Here is a 19,520-nt window from a genome sequence, read left to right as displayed (position 1 = left end):
CCAATGTAAGAAAGACTTTCCATAATGACCAGACCAGCACCTTTTATGTGCTTTATACATTTCCTTTCCATAAATATGTTTTGGACAAGACTGTATAGTGCATGTTTTCTGCCAGATGTGTTTTTAGCTACTTAATTACTGGGCCATTTGGCCGACTTGTGTCTTCGGCTGAAAATTATAGCTTGGAGGAAAGAAGAGGGAGGGGAGATGAGGCTGAAACATGTAAATACCGCACACATTACATAAAGAGAGTATTGCAAATAAATTTTGATGCAAGGAAGTTTTGTGTTACCGAGAGGGTGGTAGATAAATGGAACAGCCTCCCATCAGAAGTGGTAGAGGACAATAGAGTAAATAATCTAGGCAATGCATGGGATAGGCATATGGCTCTGAATAAGACCAAGGACTAATTAAGGTCTGAGTCTCTACGTCAGGAAAAATGGGCAGACTGGATGATCTGAATGGCTCTTTGAAGGACACTGCTCCATTTTGTACCTAGTGGCAGCAGCAAGTGGTATCTGTCTACATTCACATGTGCTACAGGAGCATTTTCCCAATGAATTTTGGTTCAATAGTATATATATTGGTATAGGAAAGTAGAGAAACATTTAAAAAAGAAATCAAAATGCAAGACTGTTCCTTTAAACGTTAAACTTGTGATGCAGGAGAAACCCCTCTCAAAGCAGTATTTCATTTTTCTTTGTTCAGTAAAGTTCCTAAAATGAGAGAGTAACAAATAATCGGCAGCTCTTATATGTGATGTTACATTTAATGGAGGCAGTTTTCTGGATATTGGAAATCTTTCAGCTGATGGCAAAAAAACAACTGCTGCTATAAAAGTATTTAGCCCCCAGGCCAATTGTTTATGTCCTTGAAAAGCAGTGTATCTGTCACATAAAGCAAAGAGTTATTGCAGGAATAAAACAGAGTCAGTGAAGCCTTTCCTTCTATCCAAAGCTTAAAACATTACCAAAGTGGAAAATAGAGCTCTATGGTGTATTGCCAGGGCTGTTAACATTGAGTGGGTTGCTGATCACTCAGTTCTGTCCTAAACCATCCCAAAGGAGGATAAAATGTGCCTTTCCTTGCACTGAGAATAATAATAGAATAAGAGGTCATCATCTAAAACTAGAAGCTTAGATGTAACATAAGAAAGTTTTTATTTTGCTAAAGTAGATACATGAAACAGGTTCCAATTAGAAGTGGTAGAGGCTAATAGAGTGAGGGAATGTAAATATGCATGGGATGGATATATGGAGTCTAAGGCAAAGCCATGGATGGTTTTAGGTCTTTACATCAGAACAAATGGGCAGACCAGATAGGCCAGATGTCACACTGTCACATTTTATGTTCCTATAGTTGATCTACAACTTTTTGTGTTCACCTAAAAAACCCCTAAGCCTTTTCTACAAGGATAACTCTAGGCATATCACAAGGTTGATTAAAACACTTTCTATAGATACACTATTAGTTTAGGGACAGCATTAGGCTACTTTCTACACTGTTTACTCGAAACACTATAAAACAGCCTCATACTTAAAATCCTCCTTACAAAAATGGTGTTTTTCAGCAATAACCTGTTGAAAATCGGGGTATTAAGTGTTATGCAGGTTATGATCCTTGTAGCTAAAGCTGTATACTTTGTTTCTATAGAACTTTGTTTCCATATAAATGTAACTATAAATATTTCTTCGAATAACATAAACACAATAAACTGTGTATTAAACCACAGAAATAATAATATAATAATTATAAATAATAATACAGAAAAGGCAATAAGGAACACACTCCACGGAGCAGCACCTGGTTCTTACTATAGGCATCATATTGTAAAGACTAAGAGTTTATCTGATATATCCACGGGTGATCATTCCCACGTTTCCCCACTCACCTGTGGCACATGTAAGGTTCTAGAGGACCTGGTCTGCTTGCCACGATCCAGAAGCTGTAAGAAGGCTCCAGCTCGCCAGGCCACCTGCCTTTGGCTTCTGTAGCAATGCCACACCAGTCACGTGGAGGGTGGTAAAGCTGGCCGGGATTGGCCGTGCCGTGAAGGTTTGTGAGTGTGGATTGGTCCTGCGTGGGGTGGGCGTGGGCTGGAGACGCGCCCCCCCCCCCGTCTGCCGTGATCGTGGCAGTGCGGGCATCTACATTGTAGCAGGAGCTGCGCGATGTCTCCAGATCATCAGCCTGTCCAGGGGCAAAGCGCAGGCTACACAAACATGCTAGGACTGGCACGCTGAGACTCAAGCCTGTACAGAGCAAGGGGACAGGGGGGAGAGCCGCTACACTGCAGGGAGCAGCTGGCACTGCAAGGTGGAGGGCACGCTGCAAGTGGAGAAAGTGCCTTTGAAGAGTACCCGCTGCTCATCCTTCTTGATGGTCCATTTCTAAGTTGTGTTTCCCAGAAGTGAATCGGGCGTGTAGGGGCACTAGTGGATCTCTAAGTCTCCAGCTTTTACTTAGTACCCACCAAGGCTGCAGAGATGTGGGTCTTGGAGCTCCTGCTGGGGGTGGCATGGCTGGCAGGGCTGGTGAATGGTCAGAACGAGACGGAACCTATCTTACTGGAGGGCAAGTGCCTGGTGGTTTGTGACTCCAACCCAACGTCTGACCCCACTGGAGCCGCGCTGGGCATCTCTGTGCGCTCCGGGAGTGCCAAGGTGGCATTCTCTGCCATCAGGAGCACAAACCACGAACCATCCGAGATGAGCAACAGAACCATGATCATCTACTTCGACCAGGTGAGTTCCTACATACAGGATGGTGGTGGCTGCAGGGAACCAGGACTAGGGGTGGGAGAAGATGGGTCAGATCTCCACTAGCGGTGGGAACATCCTGAAGATAACGCCAGCCTGCAAGGTACACTCTCATTGTGACTGAACGCATGGTCATTTAGAAAGGGTCACTAATTAAAAAGTAATAAGTATATTCTCTATTTGCTAATTTATTGATGATAAAGACATTTTAAGCAGTGTGTTAATGTGGTCTGAGTTTTTACATTACATTTGATTTATTTTAATACACTGTATATGTGTGATCTATGGTGGACTCGTCTGGCTTGGGTTGACCAGCCTCATGTACATACTATACTACACTTTGTCTCTATGTTTGCCTCCATATACATGGCTTAAGATGATATTGTTAGAATAAATCTGTTGTTTTATCCCTTAGGTGTTAAAAGGGAAACATGGGTATGGGTTGGTCTGTGATAAAAAGACAATGGCATTCCATGTAGTCCCTCAAATGTTGAGTAGTTTGTGCCAAGCTCTTTTTTTAATTAAGGACCAGAGAAACATAAGGAAGAGTGGGGTTCTTTTAATAATGTAGACAGGTTCCTAGGTTTGAAGGACTATCAATACACTTAAAATTTTTTGCACTGGAACCATACAATGTATATAAACCAAAGTATGTATAATTCAACTGAACTTCATTGACAAGATTTTATTTAATATTGAGGAACAGGCCCTGGGACCATCAAGTAGATGTGGTCTGAATATGTATTATCTGCTTTATGCCCAAATGACCCTATTTATAAGCATAGAACATAGGGTTATGCATAAAGGGTAATTTTGAGGCAAAGGAAAAAAGTGATGTGATCATTGCAGGGACCAATACAATATTCAGCTGATTTTGCTTTGATTTACTAATTTGCTCTAAATTGTTCTTTGTACATAACCTTCAGTTGCCTGGATGCAATACTGGAGATAAATATATCACAAGTAATTCAATAACAACCTTCACAAAGCTTGCAATAGAAAAAATAAACTAATATATATATATATATATATATATATATATATATATATATATATATATATATATATATATATATATATATATATATATATATATAGGCAGAAATTTGGTAACAGATAAAATTATTGTTTTTGCTTCTTATGTTACTTTTTATATATGTGTATATTTATTTACATTGACATTAATCCAAGAATTTATATTCAATTACTTGTGCTAGATTTATGAATCCAACCCATTGATAGAAAATATTGGATAAAATGACAATATCTAAAATATAAGATTGTTTTGAAGACAAAAGGCGTAAAATTTCCATTTCAGTCTTGGAGCAGTGAATCGTTTTTGATTGTTATTTTTGGGGAGAATACACGCCAATATTAATTTTCTTGAAGTTCAGGTGTAATAAAATTTCAGCTTCAAATTGTTCCTTGTAAATCTAGATGTATAATCCCACACCCAAGGGAGCCTTTAAGTTCTTACCACTGTGTTATTTCCACATCTCCATAACACACATAAATCACACGGTTTTATTGTTCTTGCCAATAGAAAAAATATCTGTAATTTTTCATAAATAAAGAAGGCACGATCGAATGTTGGATTTATTATATTAATGTGGGGATTCTTCAGTTCCCAAATGTTTGATGTATTATACTGAATTCAGTGTTATGTATTTGTTTTACAATATGCAAAAATAGACTAATTGGAATATAAAGCAGAATTGATAAAAAAAATCCTAAAATAATTATTAAAAAAACACATAAGTATGTTAAAAAGTCTATTTTATTAAGCCAAATTATGAAAAAATAATCCTTAAAGTATTTGAAAGAAAAATGTTGTATACAGGAGGTTTAAATCAATTAATTATTCTAATATTGTTAATTTAGATATTGACAAATAGATGTTTTCTTTATAGAAATATAAATTTGTTTGTCAGTAAAATTTAATTTTAAGCCTTAAATGTAATCATCAAGGTGGAATCATCTAAAAAAAAAAACGGAAAGGAGATCCAAATAAAATTAACGAGATGCAAATTTTACATAATATTTTTCCTGTCTTGAAAATTCATGTTTTTTAGAGTGTCAGAGAAAAAAATCAGAGTACTATGAATGTATATAATAAGTCTACGTGAGTTTTGCAACATTACGTTGCAATACAGAGCCACTAGAAAGTAGTGTATGCCTTTTGTTGCGAAATCCCCCAAATAACACCATTCTGATTTATTAATTTGTCTGAGATTTACCATTTTTTATCCATTTTTTTCGATTAGGGTCTATAGGATAGTTGCTATTCGGTTATTTCTGAACGATTTGTCTCGGATTCAGTTCTGATTAATTTTTTACTTTATTGTCATGTTATGTATATATTCAATTATTTTTCTTTTTACTTTAGACTTTGGTCAATATCGGAGGAAATTTTGACTCGGAGAGAAGCACTTTTATATCACCCAGAAAAGGGATTTACAGTTTCAATTTCCACGTGGTTAAAGTATACAACCGGCAAACCATTCAGGTCTGAACACCTAACCCTGTCTCTTCTTAAGTATTTCTGCAGAAGCCCATACTTGGTTTTTGTAACATGGTGTTAGCCATTCAACTCTCATCGAAACAATTACAGCATTGGTATATACCACTTATGCACTAACATATCCTTGAGCGTATAATAGTAAATATACAATACTCACTTTCCTGAAGAAACTTCTCTATTCTTTGAAGTATACATAATATACAAAAATAAACAGCTGTGTCATTATTGTTATACTTTTTAGAAAGTGTCATTCAATTTTTATATATATTTTTTTTTACTGTATGCTATTGGTAGTTCCCCTTTATGGAAATTCATTTGTTTCATGTTGTAAGGACTTTGAACAATAGATTTTGCTTAAATTTAATCGCCATCATCAAAATGTATAATGATATCACTTATATTTCACCCAGATCATCGCATTATATATATACTAAAATGATGTCATATAAGAGGAGACTCTAGACAAATATTACACTATTATTAAAAATATATAAACATGTATTACTATTAATATACATTATTACAATTTTAATCTATTACAATCTAAAATAGATATTATTTTTTTTTATTTGGGGGGGGGGGATCCATTCCAGTTGGTGTCTTCAGAAATATTTTGGGTTATAGGGATAGTTATCTAATAATGTTTATGCTAGTTTTTGAAATAGGAATCCGTGTGATATAGGTGAACTACAGGGTTGGCTTCTATGGTAAACGCTAATTTAAACCATATAGATACCATTGATTTCCAGATGCTCACCTGGATCTCTAAATTCTTGAACCTCTGAGTTCTGATGTCTAGGCCTCCATCCAGAATGTACTTTTTGTAGCTATACTACTCAATGTGTTGTGATTTTCAGTAGGATTCAGAACACCCATGTACATTTAAAGAGCATACGTCATTTTATTTACACGATGCATGAAGATGTGGTCTGCATCATCAAGCTCGTTGCTGGTGTGATTTCTGATGGAGGCGTAATGACACGGCTAGCATTGTCGTGTTACCCAAGTGACCCAGTTCCACACAGAAACAACTAGGCTCAACGCAAATTTCAGAAATGTAGGATGTTGCTAACAACATCAAGCTGTGATTATTTTTCCAGGAGGAGGCTTGCGTATTATGAGGCATTAATCACATTACCCTCAAAACCTCAATTAGGTCTCACCTGGCACAAGTCAAACTTTCCGTGCCTTCTTTATCCTTGAAGCAATTAAATATCTTAACAGCCTCAGTAGAGCAGTGTTACATGCGTGTGTCCTCTGTTATTACTTGAAGGAAATATAGTCCAACGCAATGAGAAGTAAATAATTGAAATACACAGGCAAAGACGTTTAAGCAAAGATAAAGATGTGACCACATGGCTCCGAGAAATGCCGCTTCCAATTTATATATTTCATAGCAGTAAAGATGTTATTGTGATGTTTTTGAAAATAACTAGAATGATATTGTAGTCTCCTCGCTGAGAGCGCATAGACTAGTTTATCCTCATTCTGATGTGATGCCCGTCAATATTTTTTGACCGGAAGGGAGATGCCCGCCTTTTCTTTGTAGTAAAACAGCAAGAAAAGTGATTGGAATTTGGTGAGACCATACCTGGAACCTCACAGTTTATGATCTTTCTGGAGAAGACTACAGCGCTTTATGTCCTGCAGTTAGTTGAGTGTCGTAACAGGTGCTTTTAGAACTAGTGCATCACGACTGGAATCCCTTAAGATGTATCAGATATCTTCATGGGGAGCCAATTTGTTGCCACAGTTAGAAATTGAGATTTGAGAACTGTGCAAAGGTGCGGCATTACTAAGAGTCTCGGAATCCGCTTAGGTAGAAGGTTCCCAGGTTTAGGGATAATATGAACCACAATTATAATTTCTTAATAAAACTAGCACAGATCAAACAAGGTTCACAGCAGATACCCTTTCAGCTGTGACCATTTCCAGTCTGAATAACTGTTTATGCTGATACATTCTTATTGTATTTGTACACTGTATTTCAGTTTGCCCTTTATTTCTTTTATGTACTTCATCTGTGCATTATCCTCTTTGAATAAATTGTTTTGGTAGTAAAACGAGCTCAACATGCCTTAAATTAAAATCACCCGCAAGAAGACATATAAGAGGTTGTGTAAAAAAAAAAAAATTTGGGTTAGCAGAAATGTTCTACTGGATGCTACTGTTATTGCGTAACTTTTAACATAGAGAACTTTATTCACTATCTATCTGTGTTCTCCATGTAGTTATGAAGGTTCTACTAACCAATGGCAAATAATTTGAAAACATCAATTCAGAAAGGTTAGGAATAGTATAACAAACTGGATCTATAGTATATGTCCCCCCTCAAACTGTAGATACACTCAAACTTAATCCATGAAGAGGATGACTAGACCTTCCACCAGGTCTTCACAATATCTTACCATTGTTTAGGATGTTGAGTTTAACTATATTTTCATAACGGACCTGCGGGCTGGATCTGAAATATGTGGTTGGTTAATGAATTCATTTGATACTCAACTCAGGATAATACTCTCTTAATCTCTAGGTGAGTTTGATGTTAAATGGATGGCCAGTGATTTCTGCATTTGCTGGTGACCAAGATGTTACAAGAGAAGCTGCCAGCAATGGAGTCCTAATTCAAATGGAAAAAGGGGACAGGGCTTACCTGAAACTTGAGAAGGGGAACCTGATGGGAGGATGGAAGTTTTCAACATTTTCTGGATTTCTGGTGTTTCCTCTTTAAAATGACAATGTCCCGGAGCAGCAAGTGACATGGGAAGGAAATTGATATTAACCCCAAAATAGCTGCATTTAGAGACTTGGACAGGACACTTTGTACCTTGAAAAATACAAGACCCTGCATATCTAAATGTGTGTGCACCTGCTTTGGAAAATTATTGTAACAGACAAGGAACTGGTGAGATCTTTATCGAGCAATTTTAGAAACAATCATCTTTTGTCCTCATATCACATAACAGAATTACATAAATTATTTCAGTGAAACAAACACAGTCTATTTAATTTTTAAAAAAATACACAAATCAACAAAAACTAAACGCCTCTCATATTTTTGTTCTCTTGGAAAATAAATAGGGAATGCCATAGAAGTATTATGTATCTTGGCTGCTAATTTACCTGTTAACACCAGGACTATTTAGAAACACGGTGGCAGAAAAGCAAATTTCAATATTTTTCTGTAATTCCGAGTGATTGTGGAAATAAAGGCTGCTAGATGTCTGATGCTTCTTCTGCTCTTGTAAAATGTGGCCCAGTTCCATACGGTAAAAAAAAGTATAGTCAACTGTATGAATATTATACTCTGTACTATAGGTATGAATGCTGGAATGTTGTTTTGCGTCAAACCCATTATCTTTAATTAGGGCTTTCTTTTGTTCAATAGGATTAGAATTTGTAATTGAAACAATCCTTTCACCATGTTATATGCCAAATTAATAATCCTGTGAGTAGCTGAATACACGTTATGTGAAATATAATTTTTTTTTTTTTTTCCATGATTATTCATTTTCTTTTAAAATCACATTTATTTTTGATTTATGTCTTGACGCCTATCATCGATCTAAACAAAAACACAAACATGTTCCACATATATTAAAATCTAACGTGATGATGTGTAAAGACTTTTTTTTAGCAGCTGTTACCTAATTATATACTCGTACAATTAAGTTTATAATTCCAAACTCTTTCCATTTGTCTGCTTATATTATTTTTTATTATTCTTTCAAAGATGTAAATGTTATAATTTTGCAGTACTCGGAGATTAATACTTTTTTGAAAATGATCATGGAAGGAATTTTGATTGTACCTTAAACTCGCAGTGAAATAAAAGTGTAAAAAGTACTGAATTTTTTTTGTTTTGTTCCCATTATAGCCATTCATAACAGATTGCGCAAGAACCTTTGCGATCCTTTATTGACAAAGTAACAAAATATATTGTTTTAATATCTTCAAATGTTCCATTTTTCAAGATGATCTGCAGTATAGTAGTAGATACTGCAGAGTTAAAACACTACGGTAGTATTTCAAGACTTTGGCTTCAAAAAGGAATTTAATTAGCCCCTAAGGGGGAAATTAGTACCAGCATAATAAGCAAAGTCTACTTATTTATCCTCAGTTTTGTCTTACTAATAGCTTCATGGAGCTGGTGGGGACATTGGAAAATCTTCTAACACACTAGGTGACTCGTATCGCTAGCTTGATGGTTTTTATAGAGGTCATTATTACTTTTACAAGAAGCTACTCTTACATTACTTGACCATACTCTGTGAAGGGTAAATGGCTAGAATACCCCTAATTACATTTTTTTTCTGCTGATCCCGTTTCTTACCGTGATGTGTCCATTCACATGCCTAATAATCCTACTTGGTAACTTTCCAACGATGAAATTGTAAAAACAGAACACACAATTAGATACTCATGCTTTATAATGTTTATTATACAACTTTGAACGTGAAATTGACACTTTTCAACAGAGTGATAAAGCTTCTGAGTGGTAACCCGATGATCCTGGAATACCCAGTAGAATTTCGACTTGATCTGTTTCCTTTAGACTTTTTTTTACTGTGTCAGTTCCAAAAATTGCTGTCCTCTTTGGCAGAAATTGGGTAAATTTTCAACAAAGTTTTTTATTGCAGATTTTTCCTGTACCTCTGGGTCCTCCAAATTACTTTGTTCCCCATGTGCTTTTCAGTTGATGAACAGCTCGTGTCTAGAAAAAAAAAAGAGTTCTGGCTGCTTTTCATCTGCTGACATGCAGGAGCTGCCACCAAGTCTTCATTATAAACACATCCAGATACTTCAGCAAACAGCTGGCTGGGGTTGCAGCTCAACTCAACAACTGCAGCTTATGAAAAGGTTAATAATGGAACCTGCTTAACAACCTTATAATGGAATATAAGTTCATTGTGTCTTAAATGATTTTCTTATATGGAAAACCTATAGAAATGGACCGCTTGTTGGTCATGACCAAACATGACCATTGGGCTGTCCTTGACTTGCTTTTAAAACATCTTAAAATATTTCAGGTTTTAGCATGTCTTTGCAAAAACAGCACATCCACTTATGGCATTGGTAAGATAAAAAAAAAATAAAAAAAAAATCACCCATTACTAATATAACCAAATAAATTATTAGGGAGTCAAATGGTTTAGATGCTGTTGGTGAAGAACATCATTGCGTATGAGTATACATACAATATCTGAAGTATTGCAGTGAAACATCGCACACTTCTGTGTACACTTCTAAGTACTTAGGGCTATTAAATAATAAATGTAACGTAAGAGTGTAACAACTTCTGGTCTAATGTGCCATTGGTGTGGTCTCTGTAGTGACACATGCAAAGCCCATGTCCATAGCTTATTCTTTGCTAGATTGTACTAGAATTCCTGTTTAAACATAACCACCAGTTATTATATTTCTATTCAAAATTCTTAATGAAAGAGAAAACACTTGTGCTATGTTTTTGTAAAAAGCATATAAACATTTTTTTATTATTATTTATGGGGTAACTAGAAGTATCCAATGTTGCTAGTTGCAACAAAAATTCCAAGTATGTAAGTAGTATGTTAAAAATAAATATTCTTGACTTCTTAGTCTCTCTTTTCATGCTTTGTTTTATATACGGTTTTATAAAAGGTAAGTCCAGCAATATAAATAGTCTGACTTTTTCTTACAGCTAAAATATATTCTCGAAATGTCAAACATGTAAAGTCATGCCCAGAAATTATATTAAAAAGGTATTAAAAGCCATTTCTTCTGTTGACTTTTGGATAGAAAAATGGACTCCTTAGGCCTCCTCATATAAAGGAACTTGTACGAAACGTGTATGTGTAATTGTTTAGAATATTTACAATATTTCAGAATCTGGTTAAACAGGATTATGTCAAAGTGCACAAACGCAGTGGAGTGTCCTTAGAGGAACATTCATGTCTACGAGGGAAGGGAAGGCAACTTGCAGCACAAGACACTATGGTAACTAGCACTATCCAGTCTTGTCCAGTACATGTTCAGAAAGATGGACTGCATAGACAGCCAATAAAACTTATTTAGTAATGGCAGGAATGCCTTATGGCCTTCCAGAACTAGGCCTATGGTGGCAAGTCTGAGGGGGTCACAACCCCTGTGTTGGATGATCACCCCCCAGTGCTCTGCATTTCAAGTTTGATGTCTAATTTTCCCAGTGGGCCCAATAGTGTGCTGTTTCCAGATGCCGTGCATCCTTACTAAGCCGAGTGCCGGGATACCATGTCACCTCCTGATGTTCAGCAATATGGAGGGCAGCACTGGGGAGGAAAGCTGGGGGCACTGCCCTGCGCTATATGTAGGACTGCAAGTGAAACACAAGCATACCAAAAAGCTGCAAAAAGTGGCCCAAATGTTTAACTAAAAACCACCCAGGGGTTATTGTCCACTTTCACTTGATGTCCACTCAGTCTCCTTCAGTTTTTTTTTTTTGTGTGAAATGTTCTGTATTTTACGGAATTTTCCTGTGACTGCAAGTTAGCCTATCCAGCAGTCTCATCTGCTTGGTAAGATTTAGATTCCAGAAGAAGAGACAAATTAAGTGAATTTACCCTTCATAATTTGCTTAGGTCACTGGAACCATTCCAGAGATCCATGAGTATTTCAGCCACCACTTCTTCAATATTATGTCAGACCACAGGGAATTGTTCTCTCGTACACACTGGTTTCAAGGAGAATGTGTTTTGTGAAACCTTTTAGATGTTAATTAAGCTTTAATGGGAGGAGAATTGCTGCTTTAAAGCATGTATCCTGTGAGTTTCTTTGCTCGATAGATGGTTGGTTTGGACGTTAAATGTAACATTCACACTTTTACTTCCCTCTGATGCTTCTGACCTGCGAACATCAGCTTTGTTGTATAGAACCCCTGACCTTTTAATCTCGTCTTGATACCTTTAATCCTGTTTAGTGGATGAAATGCCAGAATCACTTCTGCTGATCAAGCGTTCATTCATTTTCAGAAGCGCATAAAATAAGTTCGCTTGAAAACAGATCCCAGAGATGTTGGATAACAACCAGACTGAAAGACATCGGGTCTGTAGAATTCATCAATACCAAAATATCAGGCTTACTTATGGAAACCCCGGTGTCCATTGGTAATCCCCTATTTCAGCCATATCTCTCATTGAGATAACAAATACTATTTTTATTTCAGTGTTCTTTTAACTGGGTGGCTAAACTTGTATTATCATCTATGGTATTTTTCCTCTATATATAAAATGCTAATTGTGGACATCCAAAATGATTTGATAATTCAGTAGCACAGCGCTATTCATTATAATGGGGTGTCTATTTTAAATGTAGCAGGTAGTTTACTATATAGGTTACTTATGGAGTAGCAGTTCTACAAAATTGTTAAATATGTGACAAATTTAAAATGACATATTACAATTAGTTACAGTTATACGTTCTATATTTGTTTTTTTATAATATATATTAGCATAAGGGATTTTGCAGGACCACTGAAATCATCCTCTATGACTATGCATTATGAAGGTTTCACCTGCAAGAAAAGCTTGCCTGACCCTACATAATGCTTAATTAATAAGGGGAAATGTCTTGAACTCTACATTATGCAGGGCGAGCTCAGCCCTTCTTGCAGAGGAAACTCTTTGATGTTGATCCTTTATAATGCACAGGGAAATGGATGCTTTAAAACCACAATCTTCCAGAAAACTCACCTGCTAATGCCTGTGTTAGCCAATAAGCTCAGAAATGACTTTTTGAGTTGTCCATTTGTTCTTTCTCCATATAGGATGTAGGAAACATTCAAAAACATTTTATTACTGAAAATGCTTACATTAATAGTAAAGTATTACTTATGCCCTCCATCACCTCTGCACCTGCCTTGTCCTTTATTAGTCCCTGAAACTCCTCTAAAAAAGACCTTCCTTGGACCTCTCTTTTAGTGCTTTCTAGTTTTCTAGCATGCCACTGATACTTCATTGATTGAAATTTACACACATTACACCTGTTTGATGTTATCTAATATTAACTGTGAAGGGCCAGGGGAGAGCTTCACGCTTCAAATGTGTCATCTGCCAAACGGACAGAATGGTACCAAATTTCCCTGGCCAAAAGTAGGGTTGCTACATGTCCAGGTTCAGCTTGGACAGTCCAAGAATCAGAAGATAAGTCATGGGTCCCAAATGTCAGCCCACATTCCATAGAAGGAGGCCTGGGCGTTGTTCAGACAGGTGAAGGTGACTGGTTGCTGCACATAGCATTACCCTGAAAAGTGATGGAAGGTATGTGGATGGGGAGAGAAGATCATGACTGACACCATCTGGAGCAGTACAACTGGCAGCAGATTTGCTCTTTGTTTAACAACATGATGATATTTTTTTCTGATAGGGAGACTATTTTTCATCATGAAGTGAAAAAGTTTTTTGCTTTTCTTTTCTCTACTTTTGCTGTTTTCTTCTTTCTTCTCCTCATGTCAATTCACTTTCCTCTCCTTTCTCTGTCTTCACCTGTCTCTCTTTTCTCCTGTGCAGTATTAAAGCCAATATCACCTGTTACCTTTGGAATGGTAGCCTGTGTCAGGGACCTGCCTCTCCCCGCCGTCCGAGAGTGTCTTCACCCAGCGGGTGACGGCACCTCCATCTGCATTCCACGCAGTTGTGTACCAGGCGGCCGCGGACCACACAGTCACGGGCCACACAAACGAACACTAGGCTGCATCCCCAGCCTCTGGTACAGCACACACCGTGTAGGGTGAGCACCGGTCACAGATTGATGGTGGGGGGGCATGTCATGTGGTCAGATGATACCGGAGGGCAGAGCGGGGGGCAAGCAGTGATGGACAGGTCACCACTAACTATGACTTGATAGGGGGAGGAAGGTCTCTAAGAACTGGGGGGAGGAGCCAGGTTTTGGCAGACTATTTAAACCCCCAGCACTGATCCATCAAGCCCCTTCCTGTATTTCCCATACCTTCTTGCTAAATAGTCGTTTTTTGTATTGTATCGACTTTGACCTTGGCTTGCTTACAGACTTTGCTGATACTCTCTTACCCCAGACCACGGATTGCTGTATGGTACTGTTTCTGCCTTTTTTGTCTATTACTGCTTAGTGAAATAAACGATTGGTGTTGTACCATACCCTGGTTTTGCATTTGCTAACTTATCTGTTGTCTCTCTGCGCTCCAACCCTTACACACCTGACAGCCTGCTAGATAGACATAATTGCCACAGGCAGCATAGGTACAGGCTTAGCCTGGCAGAGTGTGTCTAATTACTATCTCTGCAGGGCACAGGAAGCAGGGCCGGCCCAAGACTTAATGCCGCCAGGGGCGAAGTTTAAATTACGCCCCCCCCCCCCGCTGACGCCGGGGGGCCCGACGGCATTTTAAACTTCGCCTATGACATTATCTACCCCCTCCCCTCCCTTTGTACTTACTTTTAAACAGTCCTGCGGCGAGTCTCCCTGTTCTGCCACGTGATGACGTCACTTCCGGCGCTCAGCTCGAGACCGAGCTAGGGGGCTCGCAGAGAAGAGAGACGGGCGCCGAGCGGGTAAGCGAAAACCACTCGGCGCCCCTCTCTCTCCTCCACTTAAAAAAAAAATAAAATCGATTGGGGCGGCAAAGTGCCGCTCCTTCAAAAGTGCCCCACTCGGCTCCATTGTAGGGCCGGCCCTGACAGGAAGTCTGTGTGACATTATTTTTTTATGCAAAATAATTGAATGTACAAAAATACGAAGTAAAATGCAATGTTTTGTGTAAAGCTCGAGCTAGCTATATGAGTGTGGGTGTGCTTTTATGCGTGTTTTATTTCTTTTATCAGGTGACAGGTTTACATGTTGTATTTCTCGATTCTGAAAAATCCTTGAGTTTCACGACCTTGATGCATTTAAAGAGGCTTCCTGGCCAAACACCATTTCAGTATTTCATGGTTGATCAGCTAAATATGATGTTATTAACTTCCTGTTTGTTTTTTGCCATCAAAACAGCAAGGTTTTCCTTAATCTCTCTGTTTCTACTAAATCCTGCGCTGTTAGTGTGACTTGAGGACTTAAGGTTGATAATAACAGCATATGGTTTGCAAATGTTACCATTGTTGAAAATTTTTGAATTCCCCCCTTTCTTATTAATTTCCATACTGTTTTTATTTTAAGGCTTTACTTATTACTTACTATTTCTGAGGTTAAACTCAAGTTGCGAATAAGTGGAAGTGTTCCCAACGTTCACCATCTTGTTACATGCTCTGTAAGGGATACCTAATGTGACCCTCTGAAGACTTGCTAGCGAGTAAGCCTACCTAGATATCCCTCAGAGAAGGACCAAACTGACTCTCCAAACTGTTTTAGTGAAAACCCTGGCATGAACATTTTCCACTTAGACCTTAGGGAATACACCCCATCGTACTATTGTGTAGGGTCGGAAGTGATCATGGAAGAATCAGAATTTATTTTCTGCTTTTCTTGTGCCTAAATTATTAAACCTTAAAGGCAACTTGGTCAAGAAAGCACTGTTAAAAGGTGATCAATGTTTTATCGCAAAAAACCAAAACATTGGATACAAAACTGCATAGCATTAAGTTACAAGAATGGCCTGCCACCAACTAAACAGGGAGCATGAGTATGTGAATTTTCAGTCTATTAAGTCCATTAAGCGTTGTACTTTCAAACATCGCCCTTTGTTTGTACCACAATTACCTGAGGACAGTTAAGTTGTACAATGTTTTAAGGAACGATCAATAGCTATTCTGGCTTTAGCTGTTTGTCTGACTCATATAAAGAAAACCAGTGTGAGTTTGGCTGGGTTTGTGTTACTCATTTAACTGTTTGATTTTTTTGTTCTGCCTCTGTTATTTGTGCGCATATCTTTGGGTGGTGTATTTATTGGCGTACGACAGGAGTATAATGGTTCTGTTTGGAGACACACACTCTTAACCTTACATAGACAGTAGAGTCTTCCCCTACAACAGTCTTCTTTGTAGTATTTTTATTGAGGTACCTGGCTGCTGGTGGCAATTAGTTGCCTACTGATGCACATGGTGCCAGAGGGGTGACAATGATACAAAACCAGGAATCAGAGAATACTCAGTAACCAGAGAAATAAGACAGGTCAAGCCGGGGTTGCATACAGGGTTGGAGTTATAGGTATGTCAGGATAATCGCGAGTTTGGCTACCTGTGTAAGAACATGTTTAATGATACCATTTTCCAGTGCTGATTTTTTGCCAACCTTAAACTGTATTTAGATGTCAAATGTGTATAAGCTCAAATGGAATCATATAGAAAATGATAAGAAACAGTTGACCAATCAACATATTTTATTTATGTTTTTTTTTATAGAGATGGGACATGTTTTTGCCATTTTGCATGTTAGCTCTATCACTGTTTTTATAATTTTTTATGGATTTCACCCAACTTTTTAACCTGTTCTATTTAAATCAGCACGGCTAAATATTATTCCTGGGTTAGATTAATGAGCTGCTATGGAAATCAAGAAAGCTTCATGATATTTAATTTGATTTGAATAAAGTTTGATGGATCCTGATTAAAATTTGGAGTCGGTTTACGAAAGGAGACAGCTAGTATCTGTCAGTTCATTAAGGAGACTGAAGATAAGATTATGAGATGTTTCAGTAGCGCTAATGGTCAGGCCTGATTGATTTGTAATGTGAATATAATTACACTGACAAAGGGGGAATTCCAACATTCCCATCTAGCTAATTGTTTTTATTTTAGGAAAGAGTACAGATTTTGCTAAACAAGAAATATATATATATATATATATATATATGTATACATAATTTGCTATGTTCAGACAAAGCATATTAAGAGAGAAAGGTTATCATGTTAGTGCCTTTATTTTAATAAAAAAAATAAAAAAAAAATATATATATATATATATATATATATATTGGAATAAATGTGTAATTTGTGTGCACCAACAAAAAAAATATTGGTCAGAAATCCCACTTCTTTAATTTTTTCTTCCCCATAATTAACATAATAAAAACAGAGTTACGCATTTGTTACAAAGTAGAATATATACTTTATATAACCATCCTTCATCCAAATTCACACCAAGAGTACACACCAGTTATGTCATTAGTATTTAGTGTCTGTGTGTTGCAGTTTTTTCATCGCTCGTAAAGCTGTCTCGGGCTGCAAATATGTCAGAACACTGATATAAATATCAAGATTTAACAATCCATAAGTCACGCAACGCGAAAAGTATCTGAAACCTCAACATTCTGCACAGAAACAGCCATCTGAAGCATGCAAATTACATCTATATTTGCTGGCCTTATGCAAACATTAGCATAATGAGGACAGAATTTATATTAGCGACAGATTTGATTAAATATGCAATAGTAAATAAAGCAAAATGAGCCACATTAAGATGATCAGGACAGACATAAACATAATACGATCAATTCTGCATAAAATTTGTGTGCATTTTTGATTGAAGAACTACCATTTTAAAGTTCATTAGTAATATTTATTTTTTAAGACTTGCTTATCATTATTTTTTTTTAAAACTATTATGGTGCACCAAAGAACCCAACACAGGGACAGTACTATAGAAGCCAGAGACGAAAGACTATGTAGTTAACCTAAACGTGGGCACATCTGAATGCCCACAATAAACCTATATTCCGGTTCCAGAGCAAAATCAGTGATCTTTAGTAGCCACCTAGGGCGCCATGGCCACCGGGTCCTCTCATATGCATGACTTACTGTGATGGAATGGTTGACACAGGACAAATGCAAGAACCTACACTCATATATAGTGCCACATGGGACTAAGTCACTAGTGTGTTGGGTTTGTCTAGGACTCTATAAACTCTAATTCTAGCCCTGTTGTATATAAGAGCAGAACCTAGCTCAATGGCTAAGAAATAATCGTTATGGCCAAGAGCTAAACTTTGGACATAACTTGAATTTTTTTTAATTTTTTTTTATTAAAGTGGACTAATAAAAAAAAACATGTTTGTATCATATCATACAGAATCCCATAAAGATTTATTCACATAGATTCCATAATTCCATAAAATTAATGCATGAGACGGCTATATTCTTGTAAGCGGTAAAAAAAAAAAAATCTTTGGATGTAAACATGCATAAACGGTGTAAAGCGCCCTTGATGGCAAAAGCAAGCACCGAATTGAATGGTTCCTTCCTAGCAACCAAGGTCTTTTGTCAAAAGGAACGAGGTACATCTTTTTCTAAGAGGTGAATATAAGCAGGCAGCCTTTTGTTATGGGGGAATTAGATTTATTTTACTTCCTAGACAAAAATCTCTCTGTTTTCTTGAAATTGAAATTATTATTATTGAAATTAGTCAAAATGAAAGGTGTTAAAGGACTTTCTCTAGGTAATAAATAGGCTTCGTCTTTATATTCTTGTATTTATAGATACATACTGTGTTTGGGGATATAAATAGTAAAGCTTTGAGATGTGATGTGAGGTTTATACTGTTAAATTATGTGTGGAATATGGTATAATAGCTTAAGAGGACTTTGGTTGATCCACTTAGCACAACTGCTCACTCTGATCATTTGCAGGTCCATCTGAAAGCAGAAACTAGTGGTGCGTGGTCAGTTCAAGAAGACTTAAAGGTAAACATATTCAAAGAAGATGTCCAAAGCCCCAGGGCTTTTTTTATCCTGTGCGAGAATCCGAGTTGTCCCTTCAAATCCGTAAATAAAGGCAATATGACGAAACAAAAAGATTTAGAGAAGGTAGCACGGCTAGTCCAAGCATTCCAAGAAAGTTTGTTCAGCTTTAAATACGATTTATTACATGCTCATTTCTGACAGTGAGGGCATACTGATAGTGCCCCACTTAATTATAGGCCTTATGATGTATGTAATTGTTTTTGGATTATTTCTTGGACCGAATAGTGAATAAACCTTTGTGAGTGACTTTAATGGAACAATGAACAGCTGAAATGGGTATAATCTGGCATCTCTTTGTCGTTTAGTGGAACAGTTTATGAAGCCAGAATGTCCTAATTACTTAAGGATATAGTTAAAGTAGTTATGGAAAACTTTAACTATATGGTGTATTAAATGAAACTGAACAACCCTTAGAATGTCCATGATTTGTTGAGGAGGTCCACTACCATATTGAGTACACCTGTGTATGAAAGATCCTCCTTAATGCTTGAAGGGCAGGGGAGGTCACTCCTACCTTTGGGAGTGGGACAGGCTTGTTTGAAGACGGTGGACTGACCCTGAGCATGCCTGCTCCTACTTG

General features: G+C 37.2%; 1 protein-coding gene across 2 annotated transcripts; it reads left to right on the top strand.

Annotated features, from left to right (window-relative positions):
* Positions 1–759: 759 nt before the first annotated feature.
* On the top strand, positions 760–8,011 carry LOC149298474 (cerebellin-1-like). 2 transcript variants are annotated; one of them, XM_089487362.1, is made up of 4 exons: positions 760–780; positions 2,502–2,744; positions 5,146–5,265; positions 7,814–8,011. In XM_089487362.1, exons 1-4 carry the CDS (start codon positions 760–762, stop codon positions 8,009–8,011), a joined length of 582 nt encoding a protein of 193 aa, XP_089343488.1. The 2 variants fall into 2 exon arrangements, with proteins under 2 accessions (XP_089343488.1, XP_089343489.1); XM_089487363.1 differs by lacking the exon at positions 760–780 and having other exon boundaries at positions 2,487–2,744.
* Positions 8,012–19,520: the final 11,509 nt, after the last annotated feature.

The sequence above is a fragment of the Sceloporus occidentalis genome, unplaced genomic scaffold, assembly GCF_023333645.1.
Source record: "Sceloporus occidentalis isolate IW3139 unplaced genomic scaffold, rSceOcc1.0.p SCAF_32, whole genome shotgun sequence".
Taxonomy (NCBI): Eukaryota; Metazoa; Chordata; class Lepidosauria; order Squamata; family Phrynosomatidae; genus Sceloporus; species Sceloporus occidentalis.
This window is presented reverse-complemented; position numbering and strand designations above follow the sequence as displayed.

What these genes read in the sequence shown, in the direction of transcription:
- LOC149298474 (XM_089487362.1), top strand. Translation starts at nt 760, where the DNA reads ATGTTACATTTAATGGAGGCA. An exon ending in TGTTACATTTAATGGAGGCA is followed by an intron (nt 781 to 2,501) that starts GTTTTCTGGATA and finishes TGGGTCTTGGAG; the next exon opens with CTCCTGCTGGGGGTGGCATG. An exon ending in ACAACCGGCAAACCATTCAG is followed by an intron (nt 5,266 to 7,813) that starts GTCTGAACACCT and finishes CTTAATCTCTAG; the next exon opens with GTGAGTTTGATGTTAAATGG.